Source organism: Mustela nigripes, chromosome X (assembly GCF_022355385.1).
Source record: "Mustela nigripes isolate SB6536 chromosome X, MUSNIG.SB6536, whole genome shotgun sequence".
NCBI lineage: Eukaryota > Metazoa > Chordata > Mammalia > Carnivora > Mustelidae > Mustela > Mustela nigripes.
In genome coordinates this window covers 63529583-63547171 of record NC_081575.1, presented here as the reverse complement: position 1 = coordinate 63547171, position 17589 = coordinate 63529583, and the positions used below count along the sequence as shown (strand labels likewise).

General features: G+C 35.3%; 1 protein-coding gene and 1 pseudogene across 4 annotated transcripts in view; one reads left to right on the top strand and one right to left on the bottom strand.

Moving 5' to 3' along the window:
* The window catches only part of ATRX (ATRX chromatin remodeler), a 301682-nt gene that overhangs the window by 24429 nt on the left and 259664 nt on the right, over positions 1-17589 (bottom strand). For all 4 annotated transcript variants that reach the window (XM_059385663.1, XM_059385664.1, XM_059385665.1 and 1 more), the window contains 2 exons: positions 4889-5066; positions 3429-3623 (listed from right to left, as the gene is read on the bottom strand). In XM_059385663.1, coding sequence (XP_059241646.1) covers positions 3429-3623; positions 4889-5066 — 373 coding nt within the window. The remainder of the gene's footprint in view (positions 1-3428; positions 3624-4888; positions 5067-17589) is intronic.
* Positions 16039-17152, top strand: LOC132007250 (transformer-2 protein homolog alpha-like; annotated as a pseudogene).

Below are 17589 nucleotides of genomic sequence, written 5' to 3'. Positions count from 1 at the left end.
TGGGGGCTTAAGTGGGTAGGAGAAGAATAAATGAAACAAGATGGGATTGGGAGGGAGACAAACCATAAGTGACTCTTAATCTCACAAAACAAACTGAGGGTTGCTGGGGGGAGGGGGTTTGGGAGAAGGGGGTGGGATTATGGACATTGGGGAGGGTATGTGCTTTGGTGAGTGCTGTGAAGTGTGTAAACCTGGTGATTCACAGACCTGTACCCCTGGGGATAAAAATATATGTTTATAAAAAATAAAAAATTAAAAAAAAATCTTAAAAAAAGAAAGTACTATTAAGTTATGGGAATAAAAAGCAGATACTAAAAAAAAAAAACCCCTAACATCCTCTGTTTAAATTAAATCATATGTTGCAACCCAATGCATAAAAGAGATAAAAGGAGAGGGATTCTGATTGAAATGGGATATGGGGTTTGCAGTGCTGCCTGTCTGGCCTTCCACTACTCACTTAGCCACAAGGTAGCCCTGGAGCACCTCTGCTAATCTACTGGAGGTTCCTTCGAATACAGTTTGAAAACTGTTAAATTCAAGTTCTAGCTCTAACACTTATTGGTAACATACTCTTGGGTAGTCACAAACTAAACTTCAGTTTCCTAAGATAATAAATATGTATGAGTAAGTCCTTTGTAAAATGAAAGCTTTCTATAAATTTGAGGAATTTACCACTTCATAAGCTATGAGCTAAACTGGCTATATTATACAATCTCAACAGTTACACCACACAATGGTATTACCTGTGAAAGAATTCTATATTTTAAAATCCAACTTTATTTAAAATAAAGCATTCTAAATGTCATTCAACTCTAGGAATCCTGGGTCCTCTGCTTTATTTCTTCTACTTGGACTTAACTGTCTAATCTCTACTTGGGGAGCAATAAAGTATATAATGATAAGAGTACATGCTTTCAAGTTGGGCAAACTTGGTTTGAAGGCCAGCTTCACCACTAATTAGGTGGGTAAACTTGGGTAAGTTACATAACCTCTTCAAACCTTAATTTCCTCATCTCAAACATGAAAACAGCATTGTTAGCTTTTCAGATGCCACTAGATTAAGGAAGATAATCTGAACAAACTGTTCTGCATACAATATGAAACACAGTAAGAAACCAGTAAAAGTTAACTATTATTTTCCTTTTGGGAACAGCTGTGGGAGAGTTGAAGCACTCTGTGTTAATGTATCATTCAGTCCTCCTTTTTCTTTTGTTCTCGGGCAAACGGTTATAGCACCAAAAGCAAAACACAGTAAGTAAAGTCTATAAATGAAAAAAGCACGACACCTTTAACAACTCAGATTACCAAATTATAAAACATATGGTTTCTTTCCAGACATCCTATAACAATTAAATAGCATTTCTTTCCCGCTGGATTTTTAAAATCTTCTTTAAAGCACAGACAATGCCTTGTTGTTCTTAGTATACCCTCACAGTATACCTCAAAGTCAGCAAATAATCAATAAATGTTTATCAATGTAAACAAATATTCCTAAAATCAGAAATTTACCATATAGTGAGCAACTTCAAAGCAACTGCTTCCTGAATGTTTGCTTCCTATCAGAAATATTACTAAGTATGATATATTTCTTACAAAAACTGAAGCTTAGAGTTAAGTATAATTTTAGGAAAGATACTAATTAGATAAAAATCATTCTCAAATTGAAAAGGGAAATTTCACTATTTTTAAAGTCCACGTCCTTTAAAGAAAACTTCTTGCCATACAGAATTAAGTAACTAGTAAGAAAGCTGTTGGGAATATAAGAATTAAATCAAGGCAAGTGAACACTATGTAGCTGTTTTTTAAAAAAGTAGAAGTGTATGTACCAATATGGAAAGATGTTCAAGAAACACCTAGGTAAAAAGAACAAGTCATAGAAGAATATATATGATATGATTCCATTTGTGTTTGTTTTTAAAGGAATACAAATTTACATACAGAAAAAATTCCAAAGACTATTCAAGATCCTATTCATATTCTCTAATAACATAATTAAGAAAGTCAATTCACTATCAGTTTAATATTTCATAACATTAAAATGAAATTATATCCTTAAAGTGTTTTAAATATAACATTAAAAAAGCAGATTTAAACCCCCATGTGGCCCTAAGCCATTATCAAAGGGATTTGATAGAGACTGTCACAAAAACTCTTTTTTCCTAGATGCACTATCAGTAAACTTTATTTCTTTATTATTTTTTAGTGTTCCATGATTCATTATTTGCTTATCAGTAAACTTTAAATGTAATAGTTCACTGATTAGAGAAACAAAATATTTTTTATATAGACAAAATATATTTTTAAAAAACCTCCAAATGGTTAATGTTCATGTTACTTGAATTGACACGTATATTAAAGGTTAACTGGAGAAATCACTGATTCATGTTACCATTAAATAGTTATTTATTACTCCTACCTTTTGTTGCTTTAATTGTGTCTAACCATATGAAGAACTGAGAGGTTCTTCATAGAAGGTTTGGGGGCTTTTTTGTTTTGTTTTGTTTTGTTTTTCTTTTTTAAACAAATGACTAAAGTTACTTTGGTAGAGTGATACCATAACTGGGGAGCTGCTCTTTCAAGTCTCAGCTACATGGAACATTAAATGCTTGAATTTGAAGCCAAGACAACAGGAAAAGCAACCCCTCAACAATTCCCCCTAAAATGGCCTTTTAGATTAACTAGAATATGTTTGAACATATTTAGATCATTATTTTAGACCAGAGAACATGTGGCTTTCTCTTATGTTCAAAAAGGTCAAAATGATATCTACCATCATAATAAATTTCTATACTAATCTAAATAATGTCTTTTTTAAAATCCAAGAACAATGGACCAGAAGACAGATTAGATACTACTCCTGGCTCTGCCACTTATTAGCTGGAAACCATGGGCAAGTCACTGAATATCTCTGACCCTAGGTTTCCCCACTTACATAAAATATAAGGGCTTGCCAAGATTACCTCTAAAAGCATCCTTTTCCAAGTGTGAAAGTCTTACTCGCTTTGTGACAGTGAAAAATATCAAGAGACACTTATTTGCTGATTCCTAACTGCTATATGACAGCAAAGGATGTTAAGGAAGATATATTTCAATTTCATATAGAAATATTAAAATTATATATGACCTCTACTGGAGATTATTAAAAGAGAAACATACTATTTCCTTTACGGTTTCTGCACAGCAACTTTTTCCCACAGGGCTGAAATTTTTACTTGGCATAAAATACACATTTCAGATTATAGTATCTTTTTGCAGTTTTATGTGGAGAACTGACTAAGCACCCTCTTATTGAAATACAATTTTATTCTTTTTGAAACAATCTGAAATACAGCCTTAGTTAAATGACTAACTTTCACCATAATAGTAAAGTATCTTTGGTCCATGGTAGGTTTTTTTTTTTTTTAAGCTAATAATCTAAAGATGTTTACCTTTGGCAGCATGGGAGTATCCCTCTTCTTCTTTTTTTCTGAATTAGGGTCATCTAATAAGTCTGGCTCAAAAGTATAAAGTTCAGTAAGCTCATTCATGGTAAAATGACGCTCAACCTGCTGCTGATCAACAACTCGGAAAGACAGTGACTGCTTAGTTACTTGCCGATCATAAATCTTATCTTCCATGGTTCCCTTTGTAAAAAGAAGGAATAATATATAAATAACAAAACTTCATAGTGATATACTCCCATAGAGCAAGTTTTATTAGCAATGCTGCTTAATTCATGAGAGATTTCATCTGTTCACCATAGTTTACCTTAAGAAAAAAGAAAAGTATATTACTGATAATCATCCTGTATTATCTGACCAATATACATGCAAGTTTTGCTTTACATATTTCTGTACTTAGTGGAAGTAGAGTAGTTAGATACCAAGGTGAACAGAAATAAAGAAGTAGATGAAATGACATTTTAGAGGGTTATAAAAATAGTAATTCAAGAAAGCAGTTTCGTACCTTCTCAGTGGAATATAAGCGCTCAATAGTTACTATAAAAAAACCTTTCTATCAAGTCTTACTTTCTATCATTTCGGGATAGAAAATTAACAAATAAAATGCCTTATCTACTACATATATATCATTTTAAGCCAGAATGTAAAGGAGCTTTTAATTTAAATGACAGGAAAGGGGTTACACTGCAGTTTGCCAATTATATTAAGTACCACAGAAGATCAAAAGAGTGAGGATTAATCTACCAATATAACTCAGTCTCTGGTTTAGAAGCCCAGATTTGGAGGCAGGTGGAGAGAATCGCATCTGTTCCCAAAACATGTGTAACAGTAAAAAGGCAACTTGATTCTATAAACCTGTATTACCTTATACTGCATCCACCTCTTTGATTTTACTCGTTTTTCTTAAATTTCAGTTTGTTTTTTAATATCTGAGTTTATATTTAAAGGAAATGACTTTAATATTCTTTTCCTAGAAGGTATTTAATATTCTTTGTAATGATTTTTTTGTCATTATAAGTTAACTTTTTCTTCGTACTTACCCATGTTCTTCAAATTAAGAGAGTATCTAGTAGCCACTCAAGACAATGATCATTTGACCTTTACATCTATAAGTAAATCAGATTAACTTATTTGCTTTTCTATGTATGCTAAGTAAAAGAACTATAAATGTTTAACTTTTTTGAACGAGCAAGAAAATTCTAAATCTGTTTACCCATGCAAATCCATCTCAATCTGAGAAAGCTGACATTATAGACATGGATGAACTACAAAACAGAAAATCCTAAGAAGCCAAAATTGACCTCTGCTGCTTTATGTATAGGATTAGGGTTGATGTTTTCAAATTTATTTGCTTCTCTATAATGCATACATGTTTGGCATTCTAAAAACATTATCAATTTCACCCAACCTTTCACTATGAAAAAAGAAAATACAAACTGTAAACCTACCTGAGCTAAGAACCTATATACATACACAGGTTTAGTCTGTCCAAAGCGATACACTCGGAATATACTCTGGATGTCATAAGATGGATTCCAAGAAGCATCAAATATAATCACTCGATTGGCAGCTACCAAATTAATTCCAAGAGATCCTGCTTTGGTAGAAATGATAAACAATCGTCCTCTGAAAATAAAAACATGCATAAATGCTTTAGTAATAAGTTCTCCATAGATAAGGTGGTTTTCTGAACAATTAGGAGTTCAAAGAATTCATTTCTCACTTACTGATGAAAACAAGACATGTCTAAGGAGTCAGGTTGAGGATTTATATGTACAGGAAGAATCCTACTGCTGGCAAACAAGAGTCTGATTTAGGAATAAAGATATATATGGAAAGCACATGTTTACAGAGTATTCAAGGTATATACAGATCAGTAAATGTAGAAAATCCATGTTTAACTCCAAAGTTCATACTGCGTTCAGTACTGTTATGAGCAATAGCTAAATACATCAAAATAAAGGACAGTGCGCAAGGGCCTAACTGTAGTAGGGATGAGTGAAAGGCAATTGTAATATAGTGTAATGACATACAGAGAGAATATGTAATAAACATAGGGAGAGGTTAGACAGATGCAAGATACTAAAGTAGTTAAAATTGAAGCAAGAAGAAAGAGGGCTCCAGGAAGGATGTGTTAAAAAAAAAAAAAAAAGAAGAAAGACCAAAAACTAACTGTAAGATATCTGGGAATAAACCTAATCAAAGAGGTAAAATATCTGTACTCTAAGAACTATAGAACACTTATTAAAGAAATTGAAGAGGACACAAAGAAATGGATAAACATTCCATACTCCTGGATAGGAAGAACAAATATTATTAAAATATCTAAACTATGAAAACAAATCTACACATTTAATGCAATCATGAAAGTATTTTTCACAAAGCTAGAACAATCCTAAAATATGTATGGAACCACAAAACATCGTGAATATCCAGGCCATCTTGAAAATGAAAAGTAAAGCTGGAGGTATCATAATTCCAGACTTCAAGCTATATGACAAAGCTGTAGTGATCAAGACAATATGGTACTGGCATATAAACAGACACATTTATCAATGGAACAGACTAGAAAATCTAGAAAAGGACCCTCAACTCTATGGTCAACTAATCTTTGACAAAGCAGGAAAAGAATGCCCAGTGGAAAAAAGGCAATCTCCTCAACAAATGGTGTTGGGAAATTGGACAGCCACATGCATAAGAATGAAAGGACCACTTTCTTCCACCACACACAAAAATAAATTCAAAATGGATGAAAGACCTAAATATGAGACAGGCATCCATCAAAATCCTAGAGGAGAACACAGGCAGCAACCTCTCTGACAACAGCCACAGCAACTTCTTACAAGATACATCTCCTGAGGCAAGGGAGAAAAAGCAAATATGAACTAGTGCAACTTCATCAAGGTAAAAATCTTCTGCACAGTGAAAGAAACAACAAAACTAAAAGGCAGCCCACAGAATGGGGAAGATATTTGCAAACGATATAACTGATGAAAAGGTTAGTATCTAAAATCTATAAAGAACTTAACAAACTCAATACCCATAAAACAAATAACCCAGTTAAGAAATGGGCAGAAGACATGAAAAAACACTTTTCCAAAGAAGACATACAAATAGCTAACAGACATATGAAAAGATGTTCAACACCACTCATCATCAGGGAAATACAAATCAAAATCACAATGAGATACTACCTCACACAGGTCAGAATGACTAAAATTAATAACAGAGGAAATGACAGGTGTTGGAGAGCATGCAGAAAAAGGGGAATCCTCTTACACTGTTGGTGGGAATACAAGCTGGTACAGCCACTTTGGAAAACAGTATGGAGATTCCTCAAGATGTTAAAAATAGAACTACCGAGCAATTACACTACTAGTTATTTAGCCAGAGGATATAAAAATACTGATTCAAAGGCACACATGCTCTCCTAATGTTTATAAGAGCAATGCCCACAATAGCCAAAATATGGAAAGAGCCCATGACCAATGAATGGATAAAAAAGATGTGGGGTGTGTGTGTGTGTGCGCGTGTGTACACACAGACACAGACAGAGTGGAATATTATTCTGCCATCAAAAAGAATGAAATCTTGCCATTAGCCATGATGTGGATGGAACTAGAGTGTATTATGCTAAGCAAAATAAGTCAGAGAAAGACAAATAGCATATGATTTCACTCATTTTTGGAATCAAGGAAACAAACAGATAAACATAGGGGAAAACAGAGAGGGAGGCAAACCATAAGAGACTCTGAACTGTAGAGAACAAAGTGAGGGCAGCTGGAGGGGACATGGGTATTAAGGAGGGCACTTGTGATGAGCACTGGGTGTTATATGTAAGTGATGAATTACTAATTTCTACTCCTGAAACCTCAATTACACTAAATGTTAAACAACTAGAATTTAAATAAAAACCTAAACAATAAATTTTAAAAAAGAAAGAAACTAATAGATTGCATGCTGTGCTGTAACACAAGAATCTAAATTTCTGAGAATGTGGGAATGAATTAGTTGACAGGTTCATAGAAAACTAAGCAAATGTTAAAACAGAAACCATTAATTGAACAAAAATGAACATGTGCATGAAAAGGGGAAAAGTAATCATAGTATTGTAAATGGCTTGTGTGTGAATATTTACATAATCACAATAAAGCAAACACTCCAAATACTATAACATTACAAATAATTATAATATTGCAAATATTACAAAATTGCAAATATTACAAAAAATATTTGGGGAAAATAAATAAGGAAAAGCATGCATGTGCATGTGGATAAATTCCCATCTTAGATTTTAGAAAGAATATATGAAAGTAAATACCAGGAGAATTGCCAAGAGCTGAAATCTGTTACCTGGAGCAAGTTATATGTACCATGTGTAGGAAGGGGTTGGTCAAGGGACTGGTTTTGATCTCAAGCCTTATAGAACCGTTTTTTAAAAATATGTTAATATATTACTTCAATATAAATAAAACCAATTTAGAAAGATTTTATGTAACATTTTTTAAAAATATAAACAAATCTAAAGAAAAAAACCTACTCAGTTCCATTCCCCAGAAACAAACTCCTTTCAAGTTATGGTATTTTTCTAAGTGTATATATTTTTGGTTTTCCATAGATATGGTATCTGTGTATATAGTTTATATTATGAGCATTTCCTCAAACATCTTGGTAAACACCATGCTTGGCAGCTAAATAATATTCCACTGGATGACTATATTATTTGTTTACTGTTGGCCAACTTAGGAGTGAGAAAACCCCTGGAATATAGCACACTTTCAAAATGCCTTTATACACCAAGCCTCACTTTCTGTAATTTCATGAAGGGAAATAAATAACTAAAATGCCATACTGACTCTATATATAGTATTATACACTAAAATGCAAAGATGCTCAAAATTTAAATAACAGGAGAGAGCTTAGAATTAAGTAAAATCCTGCAGAAAATAAACACAGGTGCTAAATTCATGTTTTATATTTACTTGGAGTTACCACATATCTAAGAACATAGGCTACAGAAATTAACAAATGCAAGAAAATATATTCATTCACAGTTATAGATAAGATCATAAAGTTGAAAATAAAGAATATGTACAACACAAAGGACTAGATTACACTCTGCCTATTCAATGAGTTACATTACCAATAAAAACCTACAATATTATGTGGAAAAAAAGCAGGATATAGAACATTATTAAGTATAACTACAACTGCACTAAGAAACAAAACATATACATACATACAATGTTAACAATTCTCTTTGTGGTCAATGAAATTATGATACTTATTTTCTTTACATTTCTCTGTATTACTACAGAGAACAAACTGTGCTTTGTTTAATTAATGGACATATTTAAGGGATTATGGACAACTGGGGCACCACAATTATTCCAGTTATTTATATCTATTCTACACCAGTAAAAGGATCAAGCATACAGAATGGCATAAACTACATAGGTTAAACACACACACACGCATACTAGGAAACCCTGTAGAGAACTTCAAAATTCTTTGGTAGTTGAATGGGCTTAATAAGCATGTTTATCAAATTGCTATACATCCCAAGTACTGAATTAGACTGCTAATACAAAAGATGAAAAAATACCCACTCATTGCCCTAAAGGAGTGCAACTATAAGACAAAAAAAAAAACCAAAACATAAAAATAAGCAGTCTAGGGGCACCTGGGTGGCTCAGTGGGTTAAGTCTCTGCCTTCGGCTTAGGTCTTGATCTCAGGGTCCTGGGACTGAGCCCCACACTGGGCTCTCTGCTCAGCAGGGAGCCTGCTTTCCCCTCTTTCTCTGCCTGCTGCTCTGCCTACTTGTAATCTCTCACTCTCTCTGTCAAATAAATAAATAAAATTTTAAAAATCAGTTTAATTTACAATAATGGAGGTACTGATTTACACGTTATTGATGTGATCAATGACATATTCTGGTTTTTAAAAGCATGTAAGTGGGAAGCAGAACTGTTTAATTTTGTGTCCAAAAGAAAAATAAACAAAGTCAAGTAAGTAAGTAGTAAGAATTATTTTACAACTATTTAACTTCTAATATTATTCAATACAGAATATATAAATCCATACTGAGACAAGCTAATTATAATATTTTTAGATTTTCCTAATACTAATCAGTATTTAATTTAATTTAAATTAATTTAATCAGTATTAAAATATACACTCAAACACAATTAAAATATGAACTATTTGAATAATGCTGCTATAAACCCTCTGGGTATGTGTTTTGGTAAAGACATGTAAGCATTTCTATTAGGTATATACCCAAGAGTAGAACTGCTGGCTCATAGGGTATGTATATAGCATTGTTAAAGCTGAACAAGTAGTTCCCCAAAGTGGTTATTCCAATTTACCTTCCCACCAGCAGTGTGTGAGAGTTCCAATTGTTCCAGATCCTTGATAACTCATGGTATTACCTGTCATTATTGTAAACTTTAAAAAAAATAGCTTAAGATTCATAAGACTTTGTAACAGTAGCATAGAGAGTTCCACTGTACCCCTCATCCAGCTCTCCATAATGGCACTAACTTCCATAACTAGAATACATTGTCAAACCAGGAAATTGATGTTTGTACAATACTGTGAACTCAGGGTTATTTAATTTCATCAGTTTTTACAGGTGTTTTTTTGTTTGTATATAGCTTCATGAAATTTATCATGTATGTAGACTCACGTAACCATAGGCACAAAACTGTTCCATCGCCACAAGAAAAAGCCCTCTTTTGTGTTATCCCTCAGTATTTACACCTTCCCCCACCACCCCTAATTTCTAGCAACTATAATTGTTTCATATCAAGAATGCCATATGAAAGGAATTACATCGTACGTAACCTTTTGAAAGTGGAATTTTTCACTCACCATATTGCTCTTGAGATTCATCCAAGTTCTCTGGATCAGTATCAATAGTTCATTCCTTTCTGTTGCTGAGAACTATTTCAATATATAGCTACAATATAATTTGTTTATCCATTCACATGTTTTAAGACACTTGGATTATTCCCAGTTTTTGACTATTATAAATAAAGGTGCTACAAACACCTATGTATAGGTTTCTTTTTTTTTTTAAGATTTTATTTATTTATTTGAGAGACAGAGATCACAATTAGGCACAGAGGAAGGCAGAGAGAGGGGGAAGCAGGCTCCCTGCTGAGCAGAGAGCCACATGTGGGGCTCGATCCCAGGACCCCAGGATCATGACCCGAGCCGAAGGCAGAGGCTTTAACCCACTGAGCCACCCAGGCGCCCCTGTGTATAGGTTTCTATGTGAAAATAAGTTTTCATTTATCTGGCATAGATTTCCAAAACTGTGACTGCAGGGTTGTATGGTTAAGAATATGTTCGTTTCTTTCTTTCTTTCTTTTTTTTTAAACACCCAGATGTTTCCCAGGAAGAGCAGCTGTGCCATTTTATATTCTCACCAGCACTGTGGGTGAGATCCAGTTTCTGTGTGTCCTTACCAGCATTTGGTAGTATCACTTTCTTTTATTTTAGCCATTCTGACAGACGTGAACTTTCTATCCAGTTGTGATTTCAGTTTACATTTCCCTGTTGGCTAGTGATGAACATCTTTTCAAGTGCTTATTTGCCATGCATAGATCCTCTTAAATGAAATGTCAGTTTAAGTCCTTGGTCCATTTTCTAGGTGAAAATTGTTATTTGTTTTCTTCCTGTCACATTTAAAGGATTTTTATATATTCTGAACATGAGTCCTTTATTAGATATGCTATTTGCAAATATTTTCTCCAAGCCTGTGGTTTGTATTTCCTTTTCTTAACAGGGTCATTTATAGACCAAAGTTTTTAATTTTGATTGTACAATTATTGACTTTTTTCTTTAATGGATTTTATCCCTTTGGTGTCATGACTAAAAACTTTTTACCTAAATTAGCTTCTGAAGATTTTCTTCTATGCTTTCTTAATAAGTACAATGTTTCACATTCAGATTTATGACCCTTTTTGACTCAATTTTTGAATGGGGGTTAGGGTTAGGTCAAGGTTCGTTTTAGTCTATGAATATCCAATTGTTTCAATTCCATTTGTTGAAGAGACTATCCTCCCTTCACTGAAACACTTCTGCACCTTTGTCAAAAACGTTTTTAACTTGCATTTCTCTGATGATTAATAATGATGAGCACCTTTTTGTATGTTTATTGGCTATACGCATACCGTCTTTTGTAAAATCCTTTTGAAGTTCTTTTCTCATCTTTTTATGGGAATGTCTGGTTTATCCTACTTATTTTTAAGAATTCTTTGTATTTTCTGAGTAAGAGTCCTTTTTGGATCTATGTATTAAGAATAACTTCTCCTAGATATCTGCAAATGACATATCCAATAAGGAGTTAATATTCAAAGTATATAAAGAGCTTATACAACTCAACATCAAAAAACCCAAATAATTCTATTAATAAACGGGCAGAGAATCTGAATAGACCTTTTTCCAAATAGGACATACAGATGACCAACAGACACATGAAAAGATGCACAACATCATTAACCAACAAGGAAATGCAAATCAAAACCACAATGAGGTATCATCTCATACCTGTCAGAATGGCTAAAATCAAAAACACAAGAAATAACAAGTGTTAATGAGGATGGAGAGAAAAAAGAACCCTCATGCATTGTTGGTGGGGATGCAAACTGATAGAGCCACTGTGGAAAACAGTATGGAGGCTCCTCAAAAAATTAAAAATAGAATTACCATATGATTTAATAATTCCACTACTGGTTATTTACCCAAAGAAAATGAAAGCACTACTGCAAAAAGATATATGCACCCCTATGTTTATTTACAGCAGTATTATTTACAATAGCCAAGATATGGAAGCAACCCAAGTGCCCACTGATAAATGAATGGATAAAGAAGATGGGTGTATGTGTGTGCCACACACACACAATGGAATAATACTCAGCCATAAAAAAACAAGATCGTGCCACTTGAGACAACATGGATGGACCTGGGATGGACCTGCTAAGTGAAGGAAGTTAGAAAGAGAAAGACAAATACCATATGATATCCCATCATATGATATTTGTGGAATTTAAGAAAAAAATGAACAAACAAAAAAGAGACAAAAAACCAGATTCTCAAATACAGAGAACAAACTGATTGTTGCCAAGGGGAACTGTGTAGGGGAGGGATGAAACCGATGAAGGGGATCAAGAGTATGCTTATTTTGAAGAGCACTGACTAATGCATAAAATTACTGAATTATATTCTGTACCTGAAACTAATCAAACACTGTATGTTAATTATACTTCAATAAAAAAATGAAAACAAACTCAACCCCCCCAAAAAGGTATGTCTATATAAGCATAGAAACTCTAACCATAGTTATATCTGGTCTACTGAATTATAAATAACAACATTTATTGTCTTTGTGTTTTTCCATATTATCTTTAAAAATTAGAAATCAGATTCTCCTACTTTGTAGCTTACATTTTAATTCTTTTTAAAAATTATTTATTTATTTATTTGAGAGGAGAGAGCAAGACAGTGTGAGAGACAGAAAGTAAGAGAGAGTGAGCGGGGGAGGAGGAGCAGAGGGAGAGGGACAAGCAGACTCTACGCTGGAGCGTGAAGCCTGACTCAGGGTTCAATTCCATGACCCTGAGATCATGAAATCAAGAGTCAGACATAAACTGAGTCACCCAGGCACCCCTTGCCTTTTCATTTTTAATATGAAATTCCTTTGATGACAAGAAAGTGTTAATTTTAACGAAGTTCAACTTATCTATATTTCCTTTTATGGTTAGTACTTTGTGTGTCCTGTTTATGAAAGTTTTCTTTTTTCTTTTTTTTTTTTTAAGAGACAGACAGCAAGCATTCAAGGGGAGTAGGGGCAGAGGTAGAAAGAAAGAGATTCTCAAGCAGACACCCCACTGAGCAAGGAGCTCAAAGCAGGGCTCAATCTCATGACCCTGAAATCATTACTGAGCCAAAATCAAGAGTTGGACACTTAACTGACTGAGCTATCTAGGTTCCCTTACGAGTTTTCTTAATGCAAGATTAGGAAAATATTCTTTCCTGTTTCCTTCTAAACTTTTGTTTTAGCTTCCACATTTAAATCTACAAACCATTTGGAGTTAGTCATCAGGGAAGTACAGACTAAGACTATTAAGTCTTGGGGCACCTGGGTGGCTCAATCAGTAAAGTGGCTGCCTGTGGCTCAGGTCATGATCTCAGGGTCCTGGAACTGAACCCCACGTTGGGCTCCCTGCTCAGTGGGGACTGCTTCTCCCTCTCGCTCTCTCTCTCGAATAAATAAATAAAATATTAAAAAGAAGACTATTAAATCTTACCAATATGCTACTAGGGGAGTGCAAATTGGTACAACCATTTTGGAAAAATGTTTTGGCATAAACTAAAGCTGAATGTGTACACATTATCACTAAGCAATCTCAATTCTGGGCACATACACAACAGAAACACACATATATGTTTGCCAAATGACAGAATAATCTTTAAAAAGTTGAATCTTTGGACTTCCACTTCTAGGAAGATGAGAGTAGACATACTGTTCCCTATTCCTCACAATAAGTAAAGCTAAAGACCCAGGACATTATATATAAAACAATCATAAATAGTTTCTGAAAAGTGAGGAGGAGACAGACTGGCTAGGGACCTTGAGTCCTGAGGAACAACATGGCACTGAGTTCCATAGACTTTCTTTTTGTCTCATAAATCACAAAATGAGTGCTAAAGAACGCAGCAACCTGGAAATGCCACTGGATGTCGCCCAAAAAAATCTCCCAGGAAAATCCTGCTCTCACTAGCTGAAGGGCCAAAAAAGGGGCACCCTGGAAAGACAGAAAACTTTAAAACACCACTCAATTCTAGTCAAACAGTACAGAAAAATGTGGTGCACTTCCACCCTTGTCACTAAAGGCTAAGTGGGGCGTTCAGACTGCTACCCTCACCTAGCTGTAACAAGGCATTGCCAGAGTAGTGTCAGAGAAGACTGATTTAACAGTCTTCCCCTAAATCCAGGAGTGTCGGTAAAGACCATGTAAGGAAACCAGACATCCATCTTCATCCAGCAGTTACAAGAAAAACCCTCTCCCTCCCTACTAGGATAGTATTTAAGGAGGACTAGTGGAGAGTCGGGAATTATACCACAACTCAAACAGTAATGAGATACCTCTGTAGTGTCAGTGGAGGCCAGTCAGATAGAGGCTGTGAATAGACAGTCCTAACCCTCCCAGCCAGGATAGGATTGGCAAAAACCTAGTGGGTAGTTTGAACTCCCACTCTTAACTGACCGTAAATTAGGTGGGACACCTCATTTTCCAACAGAACATGTGTCAAAAGAGGCCTGCTATAAAAGATTTAAGTAAGATCCAGTTTCATGACATAATAAAATGTCCAGTTAAAAAAGATCTCTGTCGGGGCACCTGGGTGGCTCAGTGGTTAAAGCCTCTGCCTTCGGCTTGGGTCGTGATCCCAGGGTCCTGGGATCGAGCCCCACGTTGGGCTCTCTGCTTGGCGGGGAGCCTGCTTCCTCCTCTCTCTGACTGCCTCTCTGCCTACTTGTAGTCTCTGTCTGTCAGATAAATTAAAAAAAAAAGATCTCTGTCATAACAAGAACTAGTAAAATCTCAACTTAAATGAGAAAAGACAATTAGCAGACACCAACACTGAAATGACATAATGTTAGAATTGTCTAACAAAGATTGGAACAAGTAGATACATTTATGAAAATGCTTCATTAAGCAATTAATTACATACCTGAGACAAATGGAAAAAAGCAGAAAGCCTCAAAGGAGAAATAAAAGACATAAAGAAGAACCAAATAGAAATTTCAGAACTGAAAAATAAAATAAAAAACTCAACAGATGGACGAAGCAGTAGTATATAAAAAACAGAGATTCAGGAACTTTGAAACAGACCAATAGAAATGGCCCAATCTAAAAAATAGGTAGAAATCAAATTTTAAAAACCCAGAAAAACCAAACATAGGCTGAGGGACCTATAAAAATATAATAATAGATTTAACATTCTTGTCTTTGGGAGTCCTAAAAGAAGAGGAGGAAAAAAAAGAAGGGGTTATAATAGTACTCGAAAGAAATAATGGCTGAAAATTACCAAAATTTAGAAAAAACATAAACTTATAGATTCAAGAAGTTGAATGAACCATAAACAGGACAAACCCAAAGAAATTAATGCCAAGACACACCACAGTCAAACTTCTGAAACTATGACAAAAACATCTTGAAAGAAGCAAGAAACAGAAACTACTGACAGGAAAGAAAAATGATTTGAAAAACAGAAGGTTTTTAAAAATAATTAAGATATAGAGGAGGCCAGAAGGTTTCTGGCGGGGCCAACGCCAGTTTGCCGGAGCCTGTGACCGAGTGGGGGTGGAGTGGAGCGGCGGCTGTTGCTGAGTCTTTCCTCCTCCCCACGGTCCAGTCAGCAGTTGATTAGGCCATCGGCCCTCAAGCTGAGACTTGTCTCTTATTTAGTTCTGGGGAGCACCTGGCTGACATGAATGATGTAGAGGAGAACAACTTCGAGGGCAGAGAGTCTCGCTCTCAGTCAAAATCTCCAATGGGAACTACTGCTCGTGTAAAATCGGAGAGCAGGTCAGGGTTTTGTAGTCTCTCAAGGATTTCCAAACACTCAGAATCCCATTCTTGATCAAGATCAAAATCCAGGTCGAGGTCAAGGAGGCATTCTCATAGAGGTTACACTCGATCCAGATCCCATTCTCACTCTCATAGGAGACGATCTCGAAGTAGGTCATACACACCAGAATACTGGCGTTGAAGAAGCCAAAGTCATTCTCCAATGTGTAACCGGAGAAGACATACAGGCAGCAGGGCAAATCCAGATCCCAACACTTGTCCTGGAGGTGTTTGGCCTCATTTTATACACAACAGAGAGAGATCTTCGTGAAGTATTTTCTCGATATGGACCACTGAGTGGTGTCAATGTGGTTTATGATCAGTGAACTGGTCGGTCACAAGGATTTGCTTTTGTTTATTTTGAAAGAATATATGACTCAAAGGAGGCTATGGAAAGGGCAAATGTAATGGAGGTGGATGGTAGAAGAATTCGAGTGGATTATTCTATTACCAAGAGAGCGCACACACCTACACCTGGCATCTACATGGGCAGACCAACTCATAGTGGTGGTGGCAGTGGTGGAGGTGGTTGTGGAGGTAGAGGAGGTGGCAGGTATCGAGATTCTTACTATGACAGAGGATATGATCGTGGATATGACAGATATGAAGACTCTGATTACCGGTACAGAAGATCACCTTCTCCTTACTATAGTCGGTACAGATCATGATCAAGATCTTGTTCCTACTAGAGGGTATCATGCTTAGCAAAATAAGTCAATCTGAGAAAGACAACTATTATATGATCTCCCTGATATGAGGAAGTGGAGATGGAACATGGGGGGTTAAGGGGGTAGGAGAAGAATAAATGAAAACAAGATGGGATTGGGAGGGAGACAAACCATAAGTGACTCTTAATCTCACAAAACAAACTGAAGGTTGCTGGGGGAAGGGGGGTTGTGGGGGTGGGATTATGGACAATGGGGACGGTATGTACTATGGTGAGTGCTGTGAAGTGTATAAACCTGGTGATTTACAGACCTGTACCCCTGGGGATAAAAATATATGTTTATAAAAAATAAAAAATTAAAAAAAATAAAAGATCTCGTTCCTATAGCCCAAGATGCTATTGATACACAGAATGGTTGCAGATGAGGATATATTTTTCTTTTTCTGTGTGTGTGTGTGTGTGTGTTGGTTTGGTTTGCTTTTGGGTTTTTTGTTTGTTTTGGTTTGGTTTTGGGTTTTGGGTTTGTTTTTTGTTTAATTCTGGATTTCCCCAAGCTTCTAATCCTTCTTACTTCTTAAAAAGAACCCTTAAAAAATCTTCAGTTTATTCACCATCTACACTTTTGTCAGTTGTATTGATTGCTGTTTCCACCCCCTTTAGTATATTCTTTAAAGATGTAATTTTAGGAGGAGTCAAGATGGCGGAGAAGTAGCAAGCTGAGACTGCTTCAGCTAGCCGGAGATCAGCTAGATAGCTTATCTAAAGATTGCAAACACCTGAAAATCCATCGGCAGATCGAAGAGAAGAAGAACAGCAATTCTGGAAACAGAAAAACAACCC